Below are 19,908 nucleotides of genomic sequence, written 5' to 3'. Positions count from 1 at the left end.
AATCATGATTTATTGTGATCGGTGATCACTTAAATGTTTGATGAAATCAATGAGAAGAAAAACAACAGCAGAACTGAGGGCTATATTAAATAGTGAAAGTAAGAGCATTTTCTCATGTACAATGTGAAGGGAACTGAAGGGATTGGGACTGAACAGCTGTGTAGCCTTAAGAAAACCAATAATCAGATGCTAACTGGGAAACAAGGCTTCAATTTGAAAGGTCATGTGGTCTAATGAGTCCAGATTGACCTTGTTCCTGAGGGACGGGGCATCAGGGTGAGAAGAGAGTCAGATAAAGTGATGCTCCCATCATACCTAGTGTCTACTGTACCAGCCTGTGAGGGCAGTACTATGATCTGGGGTTGCTGCAGGTGCTCAGGTCCAGGTTCAGCAACATTAAGCCCAAATAATGAGGTCAGCTGACTACCTGAATTTACTGAATGACCAGGTTTTTCCATCAATGGAGTTTTTCTTCCTTGATAATACGGGCATATTCCAAGATGACAATGCCAGGATTCATGGGGCTCCAATTGTGAAAGAGTGGTTCAGGGAGTATGTGACCCGATAATTTTCACACATGGATTGGCTGCCACAGAGTCCAGACCTGAACCCCGCTGAGAATCTTTGGGATGTGTTGGAGAAGGATTTAATCAGTGGTCACTCATCACCAATACAAGATCTTGGTGAAAAATGAATGCAACACTGGATGTAAGTAAATCACCACAGCCACAGTGAATGCGTGATCAAAGCTTAAGGGTGTGTGGTTCTTTTTTTGGTGGTGACTTTTTTGACCAGACAATGTATATTTGGTAAGAAAAAGGGATCAAATAGAAAATGTATTTTATTGTAAAATAAAATGTGTATTGGACATAGAGGATATATTGTGTTTTCTGGGGCCAAGAAGAGCTAAATGAATTCCAAATTCAAACAGCTGTATGCCGGAGACAGCCAGTTTGCCAAGCAGAATGAATCACAGCGTGCCAACACATTATTGGGAGGAACAGCGCGTGCTCAAGTCAGGAAAGCATGGCATGACTGTGGAAGAAATGTGGGCTCCGGTCCACAACCTTCTCCTTCCTGCTAAATAAAGGGGACATAGATAGGTCTGATAGTGTGTGTGTGTGTGTGTGTGTGTGTGTGTGTGTGTGTGTGTGTGTGTGTGTGTGTTGCAGAGGGAGAGGCAGGAGGAGGTGCACAGAAGCGGAAGCACAGCTGACTGACAGACTGCATGTCAGTGGAGGTGGGTTCTAGTCCTCTGAAGCGTGGGGATAGGGGAAAGAAGGAGAGAACAGGGACAAAGAATAAAAAAAAGTAAATAAAATAAAAAAAAAAAATTATGGAAGCAGTTAACAGGAAGGAAACAGAATAATACAAAAAAGCAAATCAACGAAGAAGAGCATAAACGTGGAAAACCAGATGAGAAAGAAAAAAGTTTGGACGAGAGGAAGGGATAAAGGGGAAAAAAGGGAAGAAAGCATGTTAGTAAAGCTGTCACAAAATCAAATCATTTATAAAATGTCAAATACTTGACCAACTTTCCAGTCCAACCTGAGAGGATATATCATGCCCTTTGTCTTTACATCGCCATGCAGATGCGACATGCAGCATCTCCACATACCACACACACATTTGCATTTGCTCTGTCAGGATTCAGCTAGCGCTCTCAATTCTCTGACCCAGTTACTACTTATACCGCCTGTGTCCTCTCCCTGGGGACAGCGGGAATAACAATGATGAATGGATCCAACGCACCTAGACAAGGCCAGATGCTCTGTCTACTAAAGTAGGCCCGTAGAGAAAAGGAGATTTCACACTGTACTTTCTCTGTGCCTTCTAAGTCCTTATGCAGTGTGATGGGGAATCAGAGATGGTGAGAAACCAAAGTCACACATGCACACAGAACTTGTAACCACGGTAACACAAGCCCACAGTGCCATGCAAAGAGCCAGACGGCGAAGCGGAGAACATGCCAACGCAGATGATTTGCATGCAGATCACTCCTCCCACTGTCAACAGCATCCACAGGCGCCGAGGGTTCCAGTCATCGCAGCAGATTGTGCACAGCGTGTGAATTCGGCAACAGTATGACCTGACAAGTTTGCTATTTGCTCCATTTCCTACCAGCCAATAGTTTTTTTTTTTTTTTTTCAAGAATAAACTTGTATGATGGACGAGCCTGATCAACAGCGTTCACTGTCTGCTGTTTGGGTGCAGCCTTTGTCTGAGTGGACTCCATGGATTGTTTTTTGTGTTGTTGTGTTTGTGTTGCAGGTGTTGAACTATGTTGGTAGTATTGAATGACAACCTCCTACTGCCACCTCACCAAACATCCACAGTATACAAACTGCTGCATGACTGACTGACTTCATTTTCCACAGTGAAGTTCTTCCACACAGCAGACATATTTAGTATTTGGTACGTCTGCCTTGTTTGTTTTTTGTTTTTTTGTCAGCTTTGATGCTTAGAGAACCGACATTAAACCAGAAGAGGACAAAGAAGATTTGGCTCTACAGGGACATGTTTTTGGTATACGGCAGAACTAAAATAAATAAATGACTACATAAAATCTGTTCCAATTGTTTTAAAGTTGAATATATCGGCCCTGATACAGATCCTGGCTTCTCTACTCTTTGTAGTCTCAAACAATCAGTATCAGTATGCTTCAGTATGTAGCCTAGCATAGCAGTGGCTAGCCTCTGTACATTTCTGCTTCAGAAAAAAGACCAAGCTTCGCCTTTAGCTTTAAGTCAATGAAGTTGCAGACTGAAAACATAAAGGCCTATGACACTAGAAAATGAAACTAGAGTGTGTTGATGTAATGCTAGCTGGCAAAGTACTGTAAGTGACAAGCTAACTGCTACCAGACTAGCCATTTATGAACATGATAACAGACAGCTACCCTAACTACTTTAGCCGGGCCATAGGAAATAAGTGAAATAAATGGATAAATATCACAATGAGATCTGTTCATTTTTTTCTACAACTTTTAAGTTTCCATTTTACTGTTTTTTTGTTGGACAAATCAACCCTTTAAAGAAAACATGTGATTTGTCATTATTTTCAAAGCAAACTAAACAGTCGGCTGTTTTATGAAATATTTTATTTAAATAAAGACTTTTTTAAAAAACATGATTGAATATATTATAAATTATTAAACTATATTAAATACTTCAAATTGGCTCCATCCACAACAGACTCGGACACATTTCATTCAGTCCAACAAACAGGGTAAAGTAATCATTTTAGTTTGTTGTCAGTGGAGGAGATGGCATATACTCCTTTTCTGTCTGCAGTTTATAGAACATGTGCACAAAGGAAAGAAGTGATGGAAAATATATATATATTTAAGGATGAGAAATGGAGGATGGGAAAAAAAAAGTTCAGACTACTGGAGAAAAAAGCCTTTCCAAAATGGCCCACACATTTAAGCATTAAAGCACACACCCACACACATCAGAAAGAGTTCTCCTCTCAGTCTATTTCGGTACGAGCAGACAGCCAGAGGGGAAGATGGAGGCTTTTTTTTCATTAGGCACAATAAATAGCCTTGACTGGGACTGCATCTCATCACTGCAGCTAATTATTTCCAATATGAAACAACACTAGAGCAGTTTACACAGCAACTAAGGGTTCTATGGACTATTTTGTTCATTTAAAGTGTAGCAGCAACAATTGGACTGTCTCTTATTGTGTGTTCTTATACAATGAATTATATAAAAAAGTTTTAACCCTTTTTTTTGAGTGGAGGAAAAGGCAGAAATGTAGCATTCGTCGGTGGGAGGCGACATATTTCTCTGTCATGTCTTTACTTCTATTAAAATTACAACCACAAAAAAACAGGGCCCCCTTTTCTACAGGAGCTCTATGGGGTTGCTTGGTGAATTGGTGCTGTGTCGGGCTATGAGGAGATATAATGTTGTTGACTGTTGGGTCCCACCCCAAGACAGAGAGAGATGAATACATTTAGACTGGAAATGATTTCAACAACATTTTTGCCGACGGGCGTCCAAACACACAGCTCTAGCCCATCATGTCCCTCTTCTAGCTATGGCCCACAAGCTAACAGTCAAAGATGCTTACTGTATGTGATGCACGGGATGCGCTAGTTACCTCAAATTATATTTGATTGCACAAATGTGACACAAACTACAAATACACAATCATAAATGTTAATGAAGCTGAGTAATGTCCTGTAGTTCATATCAGATTGACTATTTTGAACGCAGCTATAATCACAGAAGCCGACATAAGGGTCTATATCTGAGGTGGAGACTGGCTCAACTAAACTTGACATATAAACATCTCATCTCTATTTTTGCTAAAGGCTTTCTCATTTGGCTTTGTTATGTACAGGGGCACATGTTTACTATATGTCTATGTTCTCGGACCCCTTGGTTTTTTGGAGTCCTTAATTCAAATCAATCATTGTGTAAACACCACGGTATTCCTTCTGATCATGTGCATCTCGTTATGGCCATAGCTGAGCAATTTCCACTGGTTACTTCCAACATGAATACGTGCCAATTCAAAAAGCAGAGATTAGTTCCGTGGCCTCCTCCATCATATCTTGTAATCTTGTGTCTGATGTACGACATCTTTGTGACTTGTTTGAACGGTAGATTCGCTGCTGTGTCATGGAGGATACGTATCCTCATGTTCTGATGCCTGGCCACGCCGGGCTAATGCAGCTGAATAATCTGCTAAAATGATGTGATGCAATCACGCTAACATGGAGCCAGATCTCAAGGGATTGGATCTGACATGAGACTATTTGAGAGCAACGGAGGGCCGGAGCAGGTATTAATCTGGTGCTCCTTATAAAGTGGTTTCTGGCTGGTTATTTGTTTACAGTGCATAAGCGATAATTATTATTTTTACAAAATATTAACTATTATTTAAGAGACCCAGCATTAAAACTTGTAAAATGCATTTAAACAGGTATGGAGCGTACATATTGGGCTCTAACTAAAGCATATAAATAAAGAACTCAACATTATTTCTCTAAGAGCAGAGGCCTTGTACTTAAGAGATTACTGAAAGGATGCTGGGAAGCAATGAGAGCAGCTCACATCCTGATCTGAAAGATGACTAACAATAGATAAGAAATGACGCTGAAACACACAGACACATACTCAGAATTAAACAGAGGTGGAAAAAAAAGAAGAAAGCAAATGAGGTACGAAGAAGACAAGAAAATAAGAAGATCAAAAGGCCATGACTGATGGATGAGGGTGACCAGATGGCCTCATCAAACAGGCCGACGGCAGCGTGATCTCTTACCAGGCTTTTGCACCCCATGAGCTTCCTGCTCTCCATTCTCCATTGTAGTACTCCCGTCTGCACATACACACACACAAACACACACACACACAGACACGAAAGAACAAGCAAACACATTACTATCTGTCTGTCTGTCTGTCTGAGAGCTAATGGCTTGACGAGACAAAAGAAATCAGCATGAACTGCGTCGGTTTGTGCAGGGGAAATATGACGGAGTCAGAAAATCAAACAGAAAGCACTGACCCTAACTTTTCAGGCTATTTAAAGGGCACCTCAAAATGGTTGTTGTGCACTTGGGTGTGTGTGTGTGTGTGCGTGCTGTCTGCTATCTGCCTGTGGGTGTAACACACAGGCCTGTTATGGTGAGGCTAGGGCAGGCAGAGGGCAGCATATATTGGCTGGTGTCAGTGGAAGATGGTGAACGAGGTGATGCTATGTGACATCTGACCGATGAATCATTGCACTTTCTTTATCTTGCCCGCACATCACACACACACACACAACCACGCGCACACACACACACAAGTATCTAAGACATAAATAACACAAAACATTGAAAAACGCCGTTAAAACTAAGACAACTGGACTTTTTTGACGTTTTCTTGAAGACGTTTCAACACTCATCCAAGTGGCTTCGTGGGTTCTAAGTAGAGATCGACTGATAGGGATTTTTTTACGGCTGATACAGATTTTTCAGAACAGATACTGCTTTTTGTCGTCTCCATTTACATGATGAAAAGTCTCAATTTGACCAAAAACATAAACATCTATTGAATTCAAAGAATATTTAACACTCTTATGCATTCAAAATAAATGTAAAAAGAGGCAGACCACAAGCATTTACCAGCTCCCAGGCTGCAGGACTGAATGTGAGTGTGTCTGTCTGTAAATCTTGCCAGAAAAAATGATGAACGCACCCGCACATCAGCCAATGCTGATACCAGCAAAAACACAAATATCGGTCGTAGGAGGTTGGCCGATAAATCAGTCGATCTCTAGTTCTAAGTGGGAGTTCATTCATTCAGAAGTTCTTTCAGCTTCTCTGGGAATTTGGGGGCAGTTCTTGTATCACAAAAGAATTAAGACAAAGGCCAACTTTAAACACTCCGATACGGAAGACTGGTTTCATTTTTTTTTTTTTTTTGCAGTGGAGATAACAGGAAGCAATCCAGTGGAGCCAAGTTGAGGCTGTCTGTGCATTAGCTTTTGCAAGAACATTTAACCAACGAGTCCTGAAACGGCGACTTGTGTGTGCATTTGCTGGTACTGATTTGCAGACGCTTTCACTACGTGCATGGCTTCTTGTTAGCCAGGTGTAATGTTATATTCAGTTCTCTAACAGTGAAGAAGTAATGTTGTACCCAATGCATTCAGATTTTTTCAACACAGAGCTGCACTGCACTCGTGAATGTGAAATTCAAACTGCAGTGCTAACTTGGTAACCATGATGAACTATACTACTATTTAACGCAGTAATCTTGTTCTGCGACAAAAGCCTTGGTCGATATTACAAAACGCCGGCAAGAGCATGCAGACACCACGGCATAGAAGACAGGACTTAATGTAGGAGTCAATGCATGCGACACATGCTACATAAAATGCAAACATGTTAACACGTTAATACTGAGCCGAGCATAAAAGCACAGTGATGCAAAAAAGCCAAAACCACATATAAGACCACAGACACACACACACACAAACAGGCTACAAACAGTTTAATTTGTGTCCAAGACGTAAGCGAAAAATACGACAAAATAAAAACATCGGCCAAACACCCATCAGACATCATGAGCACACGTTACATGTGCATCATGGCACCCAAACAACGAGTCAGAGAGGGAAAGACAAACAACAACAACGACGGCGACGACGACTCTATGCCTCCTCTGTCTCGCTCTCCTGCTGACGGAGAACAATAACTTGCGGAGTGCCTCGCCCCGCTGTTTGGCATTCGGTGTGTCAGCATGTCCGCGTTTGTCCAAATGCACACAGCGTGCCACAGTTGATCACTGGCAACACCACCCACGGGCCGTCCTGCAGCCGGCTGTCACCGACGAGTGCCCACACACAGTCTGACTGTCTGACCATAGTGTCTGGGTAACCAAAACAGGCCCAAGAGCTGAGTCATACCCTGTTAACTGTCACTTCCTCTTACCGCCTCATTCTCTCAGTTGTTTATTTGACATACCTACTGTTTATTCCTCTGTCTACTCACCTCCCTATCTATCACCTTCAGAAATGATGTCACATCCACTCTCACACTGCAGTGTGATATTAGCATTAAATTGTGAGGACAGACACTGGACAGACATAAGACGGTCAATCTGTTTGGATGTTATGATCTGTCTGCAGAACATCCAAAGGTATTTGTGTGTGTGCGTGTGTGTGTGTGTACTTGGACTGCACTGTGGACAACCATGTTCAATAGTTGGCTAATTACAGCTAATTAACCTTTCTTGAACCAAGCAAGTTGGTCGGGGGCCTGTTCCTATTTGGAGGAGGGGCATGTAACCGCAGCATTTAGATGGATTCTGACCATGTGCATGTAGAACTCTGCTCTGGGGCCATTGCTGCATTTGAAAAATAACTGATTGGGAACTCACTTCTCTATGCACACAACGCCACACCAGTTTACAGAATTAGTCGGCTGAGATGGTCACACCAGTGACCGCTACTTACTTCGCTCATCTTTCAGTTTATTGCCTTCAGCTGAATGACACCCTAGCGGATCCAAAGTGGCAGCCAGTTTCCAGCAGTGCCTGACAGCATCGGTCATTTAGGAGCAGCTGCAGCTCATTTTACACAGGTCACGAGTCACTTGTGGTTCAGCACATCTTTTAATTATTATCATTATTATTAATATTATTATTTTTATTTTTATATATTGTATATTACAGTGTATAATTACACAAGTTTTAAATTTCTAGTTAGATGTTAGCTATAGATGCAATAAACTAGATTTTTGGATTGTAGAGCGAGGTTATTTATTTATTTTTTAAATCAAATGCAAATTTTTCTTCTTCTGATTGATAAAAATCCTATGACAGATTTTTTTTGAGTTTGTAATATTTTATATTACGTCGTCAAGGTCAGCTCGCTCTGCTGCCACCAAGTGGACAAAAACTCTTTAGGACAAAAAGTCTCTAATCTGGTTAATCTATAGATAAGAGTCTTGCAAACACTTTTGGTCACTTTATTTTCACTTATATGTTTGAGACCAGTGGGACAAGTTTTTATGATTCGATTTGAAATTAGAACTTTTTAAACTACAACATGTGGAATAGCTCAGCATCTCTCTCATCTCTCATTCCTCCAACCAGTCTGTCTTTATTGTCACATTACGTTACTATCTATGCCTATTCTTCACTCAGTTAACGCCTTGTCCTGTTATCAGAAGTGAGGGATGGGATGCGACTCTCGGCCTTGTTTGTGCTAAACTAAAGCGTGAACTGGTTTTCACCATCGTACCACCCTCACCTGCCCTAGTGTCGTCGTTGTCCAGCAGGGGGATGTAGTCCGTCTTCCCCACTGTTTCCCCGACCTGATCGTCAAAGCCCTCCGCCTCCAGCTGGGCCATAAAGTCCCTCTCCACCACGCCCTCTGGGCCAGGCTGGGGGACGCTGTCCGTCAGTGCATCGCTCAGACTCAGGTCTAACTCCGCCATGACTGCACACAGACACAGAGACACGGGAATAAACAAGAGCCACAGTAAACATGTTGTTCACTTCAAAACCAAAGTGTATTCATCTGAGTTCACACAAATACCAAATAGTATATTGTGAAAAAACATCTGAAGGTGCATTTGACTTAAAAACTGAACAGATAATCCTCTCAAAGTGCACAAAAAAAACGTATATGCTGAAAATACACCACAAACGGTTCAATATGACATGTTCTTTTCTTCACATCAAAGAAAACTGTCTTTTAAATCCCTGAGAGGCAATAATCTGAAAATAATGGGGGGAAACCTTGAATGTGTCTACTCTGTTTCCTGTCTCCACACAGACACAAGAAAAACAGGCAGAAAGAGGAAGAGAGTAAAAGAAATGATAGGGAAAATAGAGAAGTGGTTAAAGGAAGTGAGAGGGAGAAAATATTTTAACCCAAAACCCAATGTCACAAAATGACAACCGAACAGATGCTTAGTTTGGATTGCATAGGTCTGTGTGGGAAGTGTTGGCAACATGTTTAAAAAATGTTAAAGTGTAGCTGCTTTTGGTGATCTTAAGATATGCATCTTGGGGCGGCATCAAACTTGCGCACATGACCTGAGGACCTGGATCCAAACCCTGGCGGTGTCAGGCATTTAACCTGCTGGAGAGCTCATGAGTGACATACTGAATGCCGAGCAGCTGTGAGGACTCTACACAATCTACATACACACAAAAGAAAATAAAACACAAAATAAACTAAAAAATAAAAAGCTTCACTGTTCCCTCATGGTAACCTAAATGCAATGCCACTCCCTTCCACACGGGGGAAGACTTTCACCTGGGATAGTGCTGCATGAAAGAAACAGATTACTGGGGAAAACACGAGCACAGTCTGTACCTAAGCATAGACACACACAGTCAGTCATCAGCTCATCTAGGAGCTCAGCTGACCAATGGCCACTAGGAGAATCTGCATAGTCATGTTGTGTCATCTTCCAACTCTAATGCCAGATTATCTTGGGCGCCAGCAGCAGCGGCGGCGGCAGCAGCAGCCGGCCTTTCTCTGCTGATCACACTGACTCTCCGTTTATCAGTCTCGTCTCCATCTTGGCAATTCTGCTTTCAGTACCTACATTTAACATCTCCGCCTAAATGAAATCAAATAATCGCTTCCCTCTTCTGCTGACCCAAAACTCCTCCTCCTTTAAGTGCTGGCACAGGCACAGGGGATCTGACCACTATCCACTGCATGTGCCATGAAAAATACAATCAAAACATAACTCTCTATCCCCATCTGCTGGGATATCCACTCAGTTACCACTGAGGGAACAGGTACATGTACACAGCCAGCGACACTGGTTGAACTGAGTCAATTTGATCTACAGTGGTACATAATTAACCACTTAACTGTTAATATTTTCCAAATACTGGCAAGCAACACAAGTCTGAGGTCAGACACAGGAGGAACGTGTGCTTCAACAAGATGATGTCACACAACTCAAAGCCAAGTACATAAATAAATGTTTTTCGTTGTATATTTTTAAACAGTTTGGTGTGAAGGAATGTGGCTGACCTGCACACAGCTCTGACCTCAGCCTTATCAGAAACCGTGGGATGAACTGTAACTTGTCTAAAAGGGTCATGCATAAATATCGTGTTGTAATTGCACAAAATCTGTTGTACTATCAATAGCTGCGTCCCATTACAGTTTTTTGTTTTTTTTGCAAAAATACTGTTTCCATTGCACTTTTGTGACAGACTGTTATATCGATCCATGTGAAAAACCACCTCATGAGAGCATAAAAGAGTTTTAGCGGGATTTGAGAGGTTTTTAGAAATGTAGCCTTTTCCATTAGCATTTTTTTTTTTTTTTTCATTGTGCATTTCTAGGGCTAATGCAAATGCGGCAATTGTGTTCTATACCTGGCTGTCAGACACATTAGCAGCTGAGCTGTGTGAGAGTCACTTTAGGTTTAGAGCCTCCTCCTCACTGGTTTGTTCTTCTGTGGTTGCCCCTATACGTACTTTTATCCCCTCTAGCCTCTCCTCTTTTGTACAGTTCTGCTGAGGGAGAGCTTGTGTTTTTAAATCGCAATTGAACCTATATTTTTCTAAATGTTTTTGTGTATATTTTTACTGTAATCATCATTACATCTGTTTCTGCATCACCACGCAGAGATGTTGATATGCGCGGTTAAGTCACTGTGTGTTAACTAACTTTCCTTTACCCTCCATGTATTTATTTCACTCACATAGGACCAGAGGCAGGCAGCAGAGTTACATAGTGGTTCATCTTCTTGTTTATTTCACCAGTTGCCAGAAACCCACTGATTACTCTAGCTGTGAGGCAAATCATCTTGAACTTGTACTCCACTTCACCAAACCTAACCCTGACCTCAGGAGGAAGTTGCGCAAACAGTTGCAGAGCCAGAATCCTCAATCTGCCTGTTCTGCTGCACATTTCTATTGTTTTGAGCTGTTTTGCTGACACTTCTGCATATAGTAGAATAGTAAACAGCACCACTGCAGCTCATTTATGATCGGCACCTAGCTTTCTTGTTGTACTCACTGTACACTGCCTGCCATCTAGCTCTTTGCTCAGAGAGGAACCCAGTCAGTTAGAAAGAGAGTCAGAAATTAAACTTCAATTAAATAATAAGAAAGTCTTACAAAGTTTACATGTAGTACACAAAAGGTGGTGCAGTTTCTCAATCAGGAACATAAATAAACTGTAAGGCCTATTACAAGCCTGATGGCTGCCAGTGAATCAGCCCCCAGTGTAGCGGCCAGGGTGTGTCTCAGGAAGACTGCTGCCTTCCACCACAAAGCCATGCTGGTCAGGAACACTGGCCCAGTTTCCATATTTAACCCCACATCGTCAACAGCGTGTTTAGAATATAGTGCATCATCTGCGCCAGCTGCACTGTTAGCCGGGTGATTTGTGCCATCCAGGTTCCAATAAGATTTGATGCACAGCAGGATGAGACCCGTCACAGTCGTCTGAACACTGTACAGGTCTGTGTGTGTCGCCTGTTTAGCCGCTGCTATTTCTGCAGCTGGTCACCACATGACCACAGGAGCAGAAGCGTTTCATTAGCACAGGTCCTACAGCGGGACGGATTTGGTTCCCAACAAGAAGAAGTCAAACATTCGATCCTTTTTGTTGTTTCTGCTCCCGTTTTCAACCTCCTGCTCGTCACAACTTTGGTGTGGTCACTCGGAAATAATCGGGTCTCAACAAAGGAAGGAAATCCACTGACAAGGCAGATCCGTTGTGTTGTCTGTTAGTGTGTGTGTGTGCGTCTGGATTCATCATGAGCATTTTAGTTTGTGTAAGCCTGTAAGTGTGTGTGCTGACAGGACGGTAGGCATTTGACCCTTGGCTGCCAAATAAGCAGAGGTGAAGGTTAAGCCTCCATTTAATCAGCTTCCACACAGACCTTTTGTATGTAAACATTACTGCCCAATAACATTGATGTTAGCTTCAGAGACTGACAGGACGGGCTGTAGCTGACCCAGCTAACGCTAATGTTAGTGCCATAGACTGACAGGCACTAAATGGACTTCAGCTAGTGCACAGCTTGAGATGACGGAATGAATGATGGACACATACACAGCTCCTGTAGCAGTTGTCAGGGTGATGTGTGACTTAACATGTATGTTCTAATCCTATGACAACACGGTGTACGCCTTGATCAATTCGCAAGGAGGTTGGCGGGCATGAGCCATGGAGCTTGTTAAGTATTTCAAGTACACTTTTACAGTGGATCCTTTCTGAGCCCAGAGGTTCGGTCTGAAAATGCTTTTTATAATCCCCATGTTACCTTTGACTTTTTATAAGGAGTAAAAATCATCATGAGCGGGATTTGATTTCATCTTCCTTGGTTAAACATTGAAAAACTATCTGGGTTGTATTGGATAAATGAGAACATGTTTACTCTTTGTCAATCATTGACCTGCAATTGTTTCACAGCTCAGAGCCAAGAATTCAGAAAAAAACAAACCGTAACTTGATTTTAATATTTCTGGTGGCAACTTTTGTCCAAACATACGCCGGTACAATTTCTGCACGCCCCCACAGTCCAGCTGCAGGTCTGAAACCAGATACATGCCATATGTTCCATACTTTAAACTGTGCCGGCGAGCAAGGCACTACAGCCAAAACTTCTGAGGGACTATAATTATCTCAGACACGTGAATGACAAATGTCTCTTCAATGGTGTAACATGGCTAAAAAAGCGAGAGAAAAGTGAGAGGTAAAGTCAGTGTCGCACAGAGTGAGAGCTCATTTCTCTGAAATGCTGAACAGCTATCACCCTTCTCAAAACGATATCCTTGTTATTTATGAGCAGCAGTTTTTAAAGAAACCTGACAGCATAGATGAAAATCCATGTAATTTCAGTGTCAATATTTGCCTGCCACCAGCTACGCTGACTCTGTTATTTTCAGAGACTGGACAATTTGTGTAGAACCGTTCATTGTCCAAGGACAATGTGGCTGTAAAGCAACTACAGCGCAGTTAAATATTCCTACATTACCGCCATGTGGACTAGGGTTGGGCGGTAATACGGTAATAAGGTATACCGCGGCGTCTTTCAAAAGCAACGGTGTCAGTTTCAACAACGTCATTACAGTCATTAAAAATATTGAAGTGCACTTATATAGGAGATAAGGATTAAATAAAAGATATAATTAATTCAATGCCTAAAAATGATTCTATGTCCACTGTCGGTGCGTGTGCGGCGCATTCTGCGTAAAAACAGGTTAATTTAACTGTTTGACTGTTGTATTTGCACTTTTTTAAAAGCTGCTCTTTTTTGTTATTCAAAGTTGCTGAGTCTGTGATTTCATTAAACTGATGTGTGTGCAGCGCGTTCTGCGCAAAAACCGTTCTGGATCGTTATGTTAATTTAATTGTTTGACTGTTGCATTTGCACTTCTTAAGCTGTTGCTAATAAAAGTTGTTAATATTGTGCACATTATGTTGTTATTGTTTCATCATTAGTGTTTGGTATTCAGTTTCTGAGCGGTGTAGGCACAAGTCCATTTAACCCGCCAGACTTTGTTTACTTGCTCAGATTTGGCCATTTTCCCGGCGTAAGTTCTTCTAAACATGCTTCTACATGTGTAAATATGCTACGTAGTTAATAAGTTTCACTTTTGTCTGTTTTTACGGTCGGCAGTTTGCATGGGGTATTTTATTTTGAAAATCCACCGGATTCTCTTTGTTTTTTCTGTGTCTGGCTTCCGCCCACTCGAGGTGGTGTGTGTAAATTGACGCGTGCTTCGTAATTTTTAATTTGTCATGGTAATACCGTATACCGCGGTAAAAAGTGGAGACGATATGAAAGTATCAAAATTTGGATACTGCCCAACCCTAACGTGGGCCTATGATTGTGTGAGTGAGGTCTCGTGGACTGAGAGGCTGACCCAACTGGTCCTGAGATATACTGTATGAAGTCACATCTGGCAAAAGAGTTAAACATGGACAGATGTGCAATATACAGTTTGTGATCAACATAGAAGATGATATTGAGCTGTAAACTGCACTTTGCAAAACTTAAATATATAAAATGTGATCTATTGATACTGTCTTATGATGCAAAAACACCAATATATTGGTTTCTAAAACGTGATGTGATGATTTGCTGGTTCTACTATACCTTTAACCTAATGTAGGCAGATTCACTGGTTGCATTTGGATTTCATAACAGGATGCGTTTGAGCTGATAGCCAACCAATAAAAGCAGTCAGATAATGTCATTCTTCCGTCCATTGCCTCATAAAGATCACTCAAATGATTGGATTGGCCCGGCAGATCTCTGCAGGACTATAATCAGGACTATAAACAAAATGAATTTTAACATAATCACTCACTGCACCAGAACAATGTGCGTGCACCCAAGCATAGTATACTTGGTCAGAACCAGGAAGCTGAGACTACAAAACACCCAAATAAGGAGCCAACACTTTGATCTCATTTTCCCCCTTCATTTACTGGTGCTCCAATGACCTGTTATCAACTATGATCTCAAGGTGGGGACGAGGGGAAAACGTCTTGGGGACAGCTCCACAGGTACAAGTAGTCATACTAATTTCTGATGAGCAACACCCAGAGATGTTCCTATTTAAACCATAAGTCCCCACCAGTCCAGTAGAACACAAGAAACTCCTTCACGGTCACTCAGGCCAATCATGTTGTTGTATTGCTAGCGTACAGTTGCGGCCCACACCAGTCTCAGCTGTGTTGTGGCAGAAACAGGTGCAGGCGAGGCAAGTCTGCATATCGTTTTGCTTGGCTTACAGCATTCATATTGTGAATTAGAAAACCATTTGTTCAAGTGTCCTAGTAGGATAAGCCAGAAGCTTCAGTCACATCATGCCAACCTGTGAGAATAAAAAGGCTTTTTAAAGCACATGAAGCAAACGTCTTAAGCATTTTTGTTTTTCAGATGTTACTGACGAGGCTATCAAGTACTTGCGTTATTTTTGGTATGTCCTTTGTGTGTGTGCGTCACCTTTTTAGCCATCTCTGTGATTATTGAAATTGCATTCATGGCTCCCTCCCCCAATCATTTAGTTGGTGGCCAAAAATAACTGCCTGGGGTGGGTCTTGCCGAGAAAGAAGCCAGTTGGCAAAACTAGCTGGTAAGAGCTTTGATGTTCAACTCTTGCAATATATAGACAAAAAAAGAAAAGAAAAAAAAAAGAAATACCGGTATACGTCATTGAAAGCGTGATATGTGTTAGAAAGTGCACAGTGGAGAACTCATCTCTGATGTCACCCTCTAAGAGAGGTGGCTGACTTCCTCTAAAGGCTCGACTTACCATGCAAGTGGGTGTGTACACCAGTGTGTGTCTGTGTGTGTGTGTGTGTGTGTGTGTCGCGTGTGCGTGTGCAGAAAGAGAACTTGATAGTATGCTCCTTGAATGAGTCTATGAATATGTGGTTGTTGCTACTAACCTCTCTCCTTAACAACATCCCACAGAGGCAAGTCAGAACGGTCAATTTTGAAGACATTTGCTGATGACTAATATTTTTGACTGGCACAAGAGATAATTAATAATCATTAACATAATATCCACTTGCAGCTGCATAATCTGGATTAATGTTCTCATCATTATGCAAGAGATTAGTGTCCACTTTGATTCCGCTGAACTGCATGACCCTCATGAAGAGGTAGTTCATCTGTCTTTTAAGTGGGTAGGGGAGGTATGTGACATACAGTATGTCCTTCTATGTGTGTGAGTGTGTGTGAGTCCATTCTATAGTTTTTCTTGTCTTTTCATTTTTTTCCTGCAGTCACACTTCTGTTTGTGTTTCCTCTGATATACAGAGACAGCTGACGAGGGACTTTTAGGCCTGGCTACAAAACACACACGCACGCACGCGCGCACATGCACACAGGAACTGCTCATACACAAACTTAAGGATTCAATTACAAACTGTTTGTAAGCTTCTGAACTCATCATCATCATCATCATCATCATCATCAGCAGGGGGATTTATAGCAGCAATCAGCCGGTTCCTAACACGCTAGCTTTAAAACGACGTACATAATTAGAAGGGCTTAACTTATCCAGTCTTTTGTTAGTTGTTAGTTTGCTAGTTTGAATCTAAGCAACTACTGCTCAACTTCATGCACTCTATAGCTTTATTCATTTAAAGCTGCCACTAGTGGAGAGCTGTACGTGTTCTCATCTTTATTAATACAGTGACGGTATCAGATGTTTGATTATCACTTATATATTTTATCAACAGTCTCTGTATCTGTAAGGACTGCTGATTATCTCACTTACGGATCGTTATTATTATTATTCTATTATAACACTAACAGTGAAAAACAACGCAATAAAGAAACTGAAACCACCAGATTCTTGAAGCAAAGCAGCAAATGACGACAGTTGAGAAACCAGGAGGATCACCAGTGTTTTTTTCGCAAAACAAATGATTTGAATATTATAAATATTTACATGTTGCATTTTTCTGCAGTTGATCTAATACTCGTTTCAGTTTTGTCACATGTCATGCTTCTTCTGTTTTTTTTTAGTTATTTTATTTTATTTCTTTAATTTTGTAAATTAACAAGCAAGTAAAGTTTATATTATATGAAATTTTGCAGTGTTTAAGTATAAGGGGTATATTAAAATAAAAAAAAAGTAAAGTACAAACACCTCCATACCACCATAACCAGGAACACTGAGAGAGTAAAATAAAAAGATTTCCCACAGTTGAACCAGTCGAGACCATGGTTGGTTTGCAGCATTGTGGGCGTGCTATAAATGATCAAGTCATCACATTTAAGCATTAAAAAAAACTGTAAACTAATTAAATGCAAGTGTCACTTTGCACTTGTGGAATTGGAACTTTCTTGATTTGCCAGCTCAGCCAGTTCAGCTCGTATGAGTTTGGCTTGGCATTTATCAAGCTTTTGTAAATATTTTTGTTTCTGTCCTTACTGCCATGTAAGGAACGTTTTCTTTGCTTAATTAACAACCCACCTGAAAACTGAGTATCGGTGTATTAAGCCAGTAGAACTTGTTAATGTTTCGTGTATTCTCCCGGCAAAGCGTGCATAGTCTAAAACGGGCAGTGATGCTTCTAGGAAAAGTGGCCTAACTCACATGACGCAGATGAGCTCGCACACAGCATGACCTGCCTTCCTTACGTTTACAGGAAAGCTGAAAGGAACCAGGGAGGTGAGAGACTCTGCAATCTGATACCTGTCCACGCCCAGTAAATCATGACTTAAGTGTGCCCACAGGGAATCATCATGGGCCATCATGTCATGCCATAAAAAGTAAAAGTCCTCAGCGCTCGTTCCTGTGTCGACTGCAACGATTATTAGATTATGTAAACTGGATACAAACGGTAATTCAGGAAATACTGTAAAAATTAAATCAGATGTCGATGTCAGAAATGATTAAAATGCGTACGGCGCCTCTTAAAAATGTTTGCACCCTTATGAATTTGATACATTTCTGCATAAAAATGAATAAAAACTAAAAGATAAAGAGAACCCAGTCAAACAACTAAACTAAACTATTTTAATATTTCTGTTTTCAGCATTTGTTGTGTCTTTTGTCACCACAGACTGTCACAAATCCCTGATTTTTATTTTTTTATTTATTTTTTATCAAGAAAAAACGGCCACTGAACCAGATCCAGGTCTCATTACATTGACTGGAAACTGAATTCACCTTGTAATCCTAGAGGTGCACTTATTTCGCACCTCGCTGATATGTAAACTGGGCTCATTTCCTAATTTCCTAAATAAACAAATACACAAGTTTAATATTCCTGTTTGGTTTCTTTAATGGTTTCTCTTCTCTCTTCTCTCTTCTCTCTTCTCTCTTCTCTACTTCCAGCGCTACTCTACTTTTTATGCAGAAATGCAGAAAATATTGAGGGGTGCAAAAACAGTCAAGCGACACTGTAAACTATTAATTAGATTTAAAATCCAAGGTGTCCCTGTGTCCAGCTGCCATGACACTAATATGTGAGAGATGCCATCGCTGACATTCCTAGCGGGACATTCAATTTGTTTCACCGCAGTCACTCAGTCACATCAGTTTGTCAGTGCAACCTAACACACACACACACATATATATCAACATACATATATATATATATATATATATGCACAAAAAGAAAACCTGATGCAAGACTCCTTTAGGAATGGAGGAACGACTTGAAAGAGGCAGCCTCTGGTGGAGCCTGTAATTTATTTTGCCACACCTATTTTATGCAAAAAATCCTGGTACTCTGTCCAAGTGTAGCGCGTTCACACCTAAGCCTTCAGCAAATTCAAAGCATGCATTTACATTATGCCACTCTCTAGATAAAGCTGTAAAACATGCAAGAAAAAAATTGAAAAAAAATTGAAATTAAATGTGTGATTAGGTTCCAGTTTCAACATTTATGTTATAACATAGTAATAATCTTTATAACCTTTCATTAAGGCGTTTTACTGGGTGATGAAAGCCGATACCGACAACCATTTCTAAGCTGCATTTTTAGTGACAGACCATTTCCTCGTGTTAAAGTACAGCAGCCTATCATTGTGCACATAGTCTGATGACACACCCAACCGTGTGCTCGCACACTCGCACACAATAACTCACTCTCAGAGAGATAACCTCGGCACATCTGACACTCACATGCTTCTCTTTGCTCACATATACACTCTCCAGGTGTCGACTCGGGTAATTAACAGACACCACGAGCTGGCAAGCCAGCATGAAACCAGCGTCCCTCTCGCTCGCGCTCTCTCTCTCTCTCGACACACACAAACAAACCACGCACACAGCTGTTTATGTAAGAAGCTGCTGGTATGTCCACCGTCAGGCTCTGCAAGAACTAGGACCACTGCAAGTGTTGAGAAACTGACGACGGAGGCAAAAAAGACAGGGACGGTCCCATGGCCCTCTGGTTAGTCATTGAATACAGGGAGTGGCCCACAGCCCTTGGGTGTGTGTTGCCGTATGTGTGTTGGTGTCTCAGAAAGACACACAAGCTGTGAGCCGTAATTAGTCTCAGTGGGCGTGCAGGTGGAGCCTTGCAACCCTGCATCCATCACTGGATGCGTGTGTGTGTCTGTGTGTGTGTGTGTGTGTACATGCAAAACTCATTTTGTGGGGACTGCATCAGTCACACTGCGAAAATATAATTTCCTCTTGTGGCCAAAATGCAAAACCTCATAACTGGACATGAATAGCTGTTTTGGGTAGTAAGAGCTCCACCTTCATTTTGAACCTGCAATAAAATAAAAGGTGTAGCACTCAGTGTGTTCACATGCAGAGCTGAATTGAGCTATGCTCAAAATTCAACTTCCTGACTACAGTCCTTGTCCCGGTTTACATACAGCGCAAGAAAATCGAATAACCCACGCGAACATGTTCCCCTCCTCCACACTAGGTGCCGATATGCGTCTTCTCAGCAGGTTAATGCCACATTAAAACGGCTCGTGGTCCG

The 19,908-nt window shown here is 41.4% G+C and overlaps 1 protein-coding gene across 11 annotated transcripts in view; it reads right to left on the bottom strand.

Moving 5' to 3' along the window:
• The window catches only part of LOC124995407 (microtubule-associated protein 4), a 92,019-nt gene that overhangs the window by 59,694 nt on the left and 12,417 nt on the right, over positions 1-19,908 (bottom strand). For 9 of the 11 annotated variants that reach the window (XM_047567715.1, XM_047567714.1, XM_047567719.1 and 6 more), the window contains exons 2-3: positions 8,758-8,946; positions 5,281-5,337 (exon numbers count right to left, since the gene is read on the bottom strand). In XM_047567715.1, coding sequence (XP_047423671.1) covers positions 5,281-5,337; positions 8,758-8,944 — 244 coding nt within the window. In that variant the 5' untranslated portion in view covers positions 8,945-8,946. The remainder of the gene's footprint in view (positions 1-5,280; positions 5,338-8,757; positions 8,947-19,908) is intronic. The other 2 variants (XM_047567716.1, XM_047567720.1) reach the window with 1 other exon arrangement.

This window comes from Mugil cephalus, chromosome 18, assembly GCF_022458985.1.
Source record: "Mugil cephalus isolate CIBA_MC_2020 chromosome 18, CIBA_Mcephalus_1.1, whole genome shotgun sequence".
Classification (NCBI taxonomy): domain Eukaryota; kingdom Metazoa; phylum Chordata; class Actinopteri; order Mugiliformes; family Mugilidae; genus Mugil; species Mugil cephalus.
This window is presented reverse-complemented; position numbering and strand designations above follow the sequence as displayed.